The 7,989-nt window shown below is 39.9% G+C and overlaps 1 protein-coding gene across 4 annotated transcripts; it reads right to left on the reverse strand.

Moving 5' to 3' along the window:
• Positions 1–1,394: 1,394 nt before the first annotated feature.
• On the reverse strand, positions 1,395–5,586 carry LOC135242278 (cocaine- and amphetamine-regulated transcript protein-like). Of its 4 annotated transcripts, none has more exons than XM_064313287.1 (4): positions 5,375–5,586; positions 2,647–2,831; positions 2,160–2,243; positions 1,395–1,731 (listed from the first exon to the last, which is right to left on the reverse strand). In XM_064313287.1, the coding sequence occupies exons 1-4, from the start codon at positions 5,487–5,489 to the stop codon at positions 1,624–1,626; spliced, it is 492 nt and encodes a 163-aa protein (XP_064169357.1). In that variant the 5' UTR covers positions 5,490–5,586; the 3' UTR covers positions 1,395–1,623. The 4 variants fall into 4 exon arrangements, with proteins under 4 accessions (XP_064169357.1, XP_064169359.1, XP_064169360.1 ...); XM_064313289.1 differs by having other exon boundaries at positions 2,647–2,876; positions 5,375–5,522; XM_064313290.1 differs by lacking the exon at positions 2,647–2,831 and having other exon boundaries at positions 5,375–5,532.
• Positions 5,587–7,989: the final 2,403 nt, after the last annotated feature.

A 7,989-nucleotide genomic window follows, 5' to 3' on the forward strand; every position in this document is an offset into this window, starting at 1 on the left:
TTTTACTCGCAATAACTGATGTCATAATCAGACCTTGATAAGAAATAGAAAACGGCTGTGCTATATGCTATCTGGTCTGTCTTGATATGTATGTCAAATATTTATTTTTGCCATTTCTGATTAGCCTACAGCATCATGAGTAAGGGTTTCTGATTATATAGAATAGTTATGCCATTTCAACATGTTTCAGTATTCGCTTCATATTTGTCACCAGGGCGCTTGTTTAGTAAAGCTCAGTAGAGCCCATTATTTATTTATTGTATCTGTGTATCTGTTGTTTCCCATGTTGAAGGCTCGCCCGAGCGTCTGAATATTTCCCAAGAGCTTCTGAGACGATTCTGCCAAATCTTTCTGTTTTGAAACAAATTCACCACCGCTCTCCATTCAGAGCTGATGACCTTTCATTTCTTCAGTAAGAAGGCAATTTATGTCTAAGCCCCGTTGTCACAGCCATAAACAAGAGGGTCGTCTGGCATTGGCGGGCCTCGCAGCGGCGGAGGACAAAACTCCACAGAGCCCTGGAATATACCCTGGCCTGTAGGTCGGCCCAATACGCCATAGTGACACCAAGTGTAAGATATGTTTCACATCCATGTGCTCAAATATTGATTTTCAGTAAAGTCATACAGTGGTTTGGGAAAAAGGATAGGACTATGCTATTTACCGTAAATTTTATTCTACATATATTATTTGGCAATCCGTCAAAGCGCAGACGACTGTCGAGCGGAAAATGCAGTTCCACCGATTGTGGAATGCGTTTTGTGTTATTGTTTTTGTGAAAATGGCTGGCGTGTCCCTTCTCACGTTTGCCAGATATCTTATCTGCTGGGATACGCAAGGCAAGGTTTTTTAAGATGAAGCTTCGATGCCAGAAGTGAAACAGTGGATATGGTTTGTTTCTGGAACGATTAAGTTGAGCAGGGGCTACGTAACAATATGTTTTTGTTTTTTTGTTTTTTTTTTAAATAATGAAGTTCATAACTTTATTATTTAACGTCATTACAGCTGATTGTCCATAAATTTGGTGATGGACTCATCTGTTTCTGGATACAGGGTGGTAAGATACTACCTGGCAGAGCGATTAAGCGAGCATTTTCTAGTAGCCATACACGGTCTTTTCCCTATGTATTGTTAGTGACTAATATTGATATGATTTATCATTTATCTAAAGCGGCAGGTAGGTTAGGATCATGTAAAGATTCAAATGTGAGGTTATTCGTTTATTCAGATTTTCAGTTTATTCATCACTGTCCACCTCCTCCTTTCAATCAAATTTCGTGAACATGTTTATAATTCTTTTGCATGAGCAACTCGTGCTAAAATCCAAAGCTTTTTCGTTCTCTCAAAATTTTAAATATACTCACGACAGTATATGCACTGACCACACAGACTGCTTTACAAAACAGTGACATATTTTAATTTAATAACATGTTTCTGACAGTAAAATATGTCGAAAAACCATCAGGCGGTGGAACAGATCGGATATTCTATAAACCACCACGTCAGTTTATTCATTGACTCTTGTTACATCCGGGGAAAATGCAATACTCATATACACGATAATTGGGCCAGCGTCTATTTATCATTAAACTGGAACTTGAAATATATTCAATTTAACATTGTTTACAGGCACTTCAAAAGGAAAAAGTTGCAAAACGCCCGGCGCGGACAGTCACACATCTTGCCGATTCGTGCTCCCTTTCTCACAGCACACTGCTCTCCCACGTCGCACTGCAAATAAAGATAAGTAAACAAAATAACCATGCGCGTCATTCCAGAAAAACGCAAGCTTATCGTCAGACGCAAATTTACAAATGAATATGACTTTTTTGCTTGTTTTCTTCCATAGCTTGTACTGAGAAATACGCGAATTGCTCTGAGGAAACTTCATTTTTAACCCCATAGAACCACGAAGTCGTGCTCTTCGGTCCACTTTTATGTGGTTGCCGCAAATGGTAGGCTAATTGAACACATGGACAACACGTATTTGGCAATTAAACCAGCTTTCGATTGGCTTGACTGTAGTAACTGTGAAAGAAGCAACGAATCAACTATAAAGGTAGACTACTGAATAACAGTAGTCTACATATTGATAACAAGTGGACACTTTCAAAGTGCATATAAACCGTGTATTTTAGTCATGTGTATCATAAATTTACCGTGGGAACTTGGCCGAATTTCTTTTCCCAAGATGGAATTCGTTTTTTCTGAAGTTTTTCTAGAACGTCTTGCAGAGCCCCGAGCTGTTGAAAAGAGAAAAAGTCCATAAAGAAATAATAGTGCATAATCATATGTAACATTAATTTATTATACCTTGTTTTAGAAACTAATAATGACAAGCACTATTGACTGAATGACACAGTGGTACGTTTATATAAATATATATATATATATATATATATATAAATATGTACATATTTAATATATTTATATAAATATGTATATATATATAAATAATTTTTTCATTCATGGTGACAGTGTTGAAGTTAGAGCGTTATGGTGGACATTGCCACGAATTATTAACCTTTAACTAGATAGTATGCTTGTAAGACTTGACTTTTGACTACGCGAGACTATGTGGTCCAACAGTGTGTCTCCTCCAAAGCTGAAATGAAATCTACGTCTATGTATGTCCGGAAGACTTACAAGCTGTTTTTCGTCGGTGAGGTTCGGATCTTTGCGGTAGAAGTCCGTTAAAGCTCTTGTTTCAAGTTCTAAATCCATGTCCGAGTCATTCGTTTCAGCGCCACCGAGTACGAACAGCAACACGGCGCAGACCACCGCTCTTGTCCACAGTCTTGAGCTCTCCATGGTTCTGAACGCTGATATCGCTACACAAAGGTGCGATGAGTTCTCTTCCCTTTGTCAGGGATGCGCTTTAAATACCAAAATGGGCTGCCCTGTCAGGTTTTATCCGGTCCACAATCATCGTATTCACAGTGAATTCCCTGCCCCTCCTAAACCATTTATTTATTTATTTTTCAGACGCAAGAAACAGTGCGTGGGTGACTGAGCACAAACACGTTCGTTGATTGGTCTAATGTAAATATATTTAAAATCCTGCTGGCTATAAGAAGTTCTATTGCATATAAATATAAAGTACAGGCCTATGAAATGTACAGTGAGCACCATAATTCATTGGACAGTGGACATTTTTTTGTTATTGTGGCTCTGTACTACAGCACTGAGTTTGAAAGGACACAATGGCAATGAGGTTGAAGTGCAGACTGCCAGCTTTAATTTTAGGGTATTTTCATACATATCGGATGAACCGTTTAGAAATTATAGAACCTTTTGTACATAGTCCCCCCCATTTTCAAGCATCAAAAAAATATTGGACAGTTTAACATAATGTAGAATAAAGTAATCATTTTTAATATTTGGTCACATATCCTTTGCATGCAATGACTGCTTGAAGTCTGTGACGCATAGACATCACCAGATGCTGGGTATCTTCCCTGGTGATGCTCTGCCAGGCCTGTACTGCAGCCATCTTCAGTTCCTGCTTGTTTTGGGGACTTTTTGCCTTCAGTCTCCTCTTCAGCATGTGAAATGCATGTTAAATTGGATTCAGATCGGGTGATTGACTCAGCCAGTCAAGGATTTTTCACTTTTTGGCTATCAAAAACCCCTTTGTTGCTCTAGCAGTATGTTTCAGTTCATTGTCTTGTTGCGTGATGAAGTGCCGTCCAATGAGTTTGGAGGCATTTGGTTTTATCTTAGCAAATAAAATATTTATGTAGACTTCAGAATTCATTGCTCTACTTCTGTCTGCAGTCACATCATCAATGAAGACAAGTGAGCCCGTTCCACTGGCAGCCATACAGGCCCAAGCCATAACACCCCCTCCACCATGTTTCACAGATGAGGTGGTATGCTTTGTATCATGGGCATTTCCTTTTTTTCTCCACACTTTCCTCTTTCCATCATTCTGGTACATGTTAATCTTTGTCTCATCTGTCCACAAGACTTTGTTCCAGAACTCTTGGGGCTCTTTTAGGTGCTTTTTAGCAAACTGTAATCTCGCCTTTCTGTTCTTCAGCCTTATCAGTGGTTTGCATCTTGTAGTATACCCTCTGTAGTCCTGCTGGTGTAGTCTTCTACGTATGGTAGACTTTGACACATCTACACCTGCATCTAGGAGAGTGGTTTTGATCTGTTGGGCTGTTATCAGGGGGTTTTCTTCACCATAGAGAGTGGAGGCGACATAGCTCAGGAGGTAAGAGCGGTTGTCTGGCTGTCGGAGGGTTGCCGGTTCGAGCCCCGCCCTGGGCGTGTCGAAGTGTCCTTGAGCAAGACACCTAACCCCTAAATGCTCTGGTGAATGAAAAAAGCGCTATATAAATGCAGCCCATTTACCATATTCTCCGGTCATCCACTACAGTGGTCTTCCTCGGTCCACTGGGTCTTTTGACATAATTGAGTTCACCAGTTGTTTTTTTCTTGTTAATGATATACCAAACTGTTGACTTGGGCATGCCCAGGGTTTTTGCAATGTTCCTGATTTATTGATTTTCATTTCTGAGCCTTATGACAGCCAACTTAATTTGCATCGACACTGCTGTCTTCCTCATGTTGTCACACCCCAACAACAATCTCCAAAGGCAATTGCAAAGTCTAGAATCAAGATTAGACATCTGCTCTCTTCTGCATTTACTAACGACACAAATGAATACAACTGCCTAACGAAACACATCTGTGAAGCCAATTCAACAAATACTTGTAGTACCTTAAAATGGTGGTACCATGTACATTTCTAAACGGTTCATCCAATATGGATGAAAATACCTTCAAATTAAAGCTGACAGCCTGCACTTCAACCTCATTGTCATTGTATCCTTTCAAACTCAAAGTGCTAGAGTACAGAACCAAAATAACAAAAAATGTGTCACTGTCCAATGAATTATGGTGCTCACTGTATTTAGACATTTCATATATGCTGTGATTTATTATTAAAATAGCCTACAGAACAAGTCTTCTGACAAGCTGCGCTGACTGCATGTCTGAACTTTATTGAATGACGGTTTAGGTTATATTATAAACAAATTCCAATATAGCATTAAATCATATTTGCAACATTTCTACACTGTAAGGTTTCCTTTCGATCGTTACGATGTCAATTGTTCATAAATATTTAGCGCAATGCATTTCAATGTCGTGTCTTATTAGATTTTTTATTGTAATGTTTTATACACGAGGTCCACCAATGAAAATCTCCAAAATGGTATCCGGGAAATCTACTTTAGAATAGATAAAATCATATCCTCCATTCCCCACAAGCAACCAATTTGTAACATTTGAGATAGGCCTATAGTTTTCAGTTATGGTGCATTCGATATGAAAGCAGCCTAAACGACTTCCGAATATGACTCACACGCCGGTGAGACATCCCTGGGAGGGAGATGCGGCAGTGCCGGGGAACACCGTTGTCTGTCGCATGGAGAGAGAGAGCGCGCACCCACACAAACATTAAATAAAATAAACGCCATCTTCACCCTTCCCCCTCACGGGTTCCAGGCGAAAACGATTAACTAAAACAACAAACTAAAATAACAAAGACAAAATAAAGTAAAACAGAGCGGTTCCCCTTTCTAAAAGAAACAAAACCGAAATAAAACGAAACTCAAATAAAACAACACGCTCTCGGTGTCAGCTCCCGCTCTCGGTCCCGAACTGCGGAGAGCAGCACACATTTAAGCACCTGGGTTGATTAGCTAACGCAGCCCAGGTGTGTGTGCTCCCTCCACCAGCCGGCGCAACCGAGACCAATCCGCTTCTCCGGCGGACCGAATGCCACAGACTGGTTCCATCAATGCTCAGCTGTCTGTGTGACTGAAAATTAAAATACAGACTAAGTACTCTTTCATTTGACAATAGTCAAAACAGCTGCAAAGGTAGCTGCTGAATGTAATAGGTGATTATAGGAATGAACAATATCCCTATACTGAAGCACTTGTCCAGACCATTAGCTGAAACATTCAGTTACATTACAATTAGCAAAATAGCAATTAACAAGGATTTGTGAAAGTGGCATTTTATTACGCCTGAATGCATTGTTTGGATGAAGACCCATCCCAGAAAGCAAGTGATTTTGGGCCAGAATCGGCACAGATCCAGTCTGGAGTCCCTTGCTATCTGGGTTAACTATTTCCTTTAGCTTGCTCCGGAAATGTCATAGCTTTGCCAGGATGATGGAGATTAGGCTTATTCAATAAATTGATTATTTAATTATTAAATCTTTCAGTTAATTGATATCCTGTCAATTATTAGCAGCTCACTGAAGACGGGCTCTGTTCTTTCTTGCTTTAAATATACCATTGAAGAAACCTAATCTAGATTCTTCTGTCATTAACAATGATAGGACAATCCCAAAGTTGCCTTTTTTTTAAGGTACTTGAAAAGGTGGTTTCAAAGCAGTTATTGGCTTTTACGACTACTTGTAATCTTTTAGAAGAATTCCAGTCTGGCTTTTGTGCAATGCATAGCACAAAAACTGCTTGCGTTAAAGTTACTAATCTCCAGCAAATGTGTAATTCATTGTTTGAAATAATATACACAAACTTGCATGCATGTGCAAGCACACACAGATTTGCATGCAAACACACATACTCACATACCCCAGAACACATACATGCACACACACACACACACACACACACATGCATGCACACACGCACACACACACAGTTTTACTCCCTGAATTGCAACAAGTAAAACTATGACTCCAGGAAAATTATATGAAAGAAAACTTGAAACTTGAAATGGAAACTTTCTTCAATACCCCACCCACGAATTCTGGCTGCTTACATCTCAACTATGACTGAATACAAGCAGCAGTTCCCCCTGTAATTCATGGAGGCTTGTTTTTCTCTGTACACCCATCCATTTCCTTGAAGAAAAGCTCCCTGAATCTCTATGTTTGGGGTTTCAGTGGCTATTTATTGAGGCTTCATTGGCTGGTCTCAAATATTCAATCAGAAGCAGATCCCTAAGATGCTTCTGTTGTGTCACAAGATGAGAGAGTTTGAAGAGTAACCAGGAATAATATATTATTTCAAATAATGAATTGCACATTTGCAGTACATTTAGAACACATTGAGCCACCATTGCTTTTCATGTATTCACAGCTTATCTGCAAGACCCACAGGGAATCTTAGAAATCTTTGAAAGGAAAGGTTTTTCTATTCATGGTTATGATTGCAGTGTATTTATTATATGTCAGTGGTTATGATCCATTATCACATGTTAATGGTTATGATCATTTTGTGTTTTATTGCATAGCAATGCTTATGAATAATTAAATAGATCTGTGGTAACCAACCATGTTCCTGGAGATCTACCATCCTGTTGGTTTTCATTTCAACCCTAATTTGGCACACCTGACTCTACTAATTAGCAGCTCAATGCCGATCTCCAGGAACAGGGTTGGTTACCACTGAAATAGATCATAGCTCCATTGTCTCATGTAGTTGTTTGTGGTCACTCACTATATGCATAACTATATGAGGGCTCACCCCTATTTCTGCCTGATGTTTGATTGGTCAGCTATCAGCCAGGCTGTGGGGAAGTGGGGAGGTATGCACCCTTTAAAATCATCCTGCTTCCCTGATAATCCCCCAGAATGTAATTCCATCCACCCAATTAAACTCATTACAGATTATACAGATTATACCCCCCTCCCACCCCCCCACCCCCACACACAGATAAAACTTACCTCCCTAATAACAACATGCTCCCCTGATGGCACCGTTTCTAATTATACCCCCTAAAACCCCCTTTCTGCTCCCCCAAACCCTGTTCTCACCAGATAACAACCCCTCTCCTCAGTAATAGCCACATCTCCCATAACAACCTGGTCCCCCATGACACCCAGCACCCCTGAAAATTGACAGCTTTTCTCAGTCCCACATCCAACAGCTTCCTCTACAGCTCATAGTCTTCCAGGATTAGATGCCTGAACTGGAAGCACAGTCTATATAGCACTTTGAG

This window comes from Anguilla rostrata, chromosome 16 (assembly GCF_018555375.3).
Source record: "Anguilla rostrata isolate EN2019 chromosome 16, ASM1855537v3, whole genome shotgun sequence".
Classification (NCBI taxonomy): Eukaryota; Metazoa; Chordata; class Actinopteri; order Anguilliformes; family Anguillidae; genus Anguilla; species Anguilla rostrata.

Coding starts and splice junctions, on each gene's coding strand:
- LOC135242278 (XM_064313287.1), bottom strand. CDS start 5,489: ATGGCGTTTATTTTATTTAATGTTTGTGTGGGTGCGCGCTCTCTCTCT. Junction 2,832..5,374: donor CAGGGATGTCTCACCGGCGT/GTGAGTCATATT, acceptor ACCTTTGTGTAG/CGATATCAGCGTTCAGAACC. Junction 2,244..2,646: donor TCACCGACGAAAAACAGCTT/GTAAGTCTTCCG, acceptor TCTTTTCAACAG/CTCGGGGCTCTGCAAGACGT.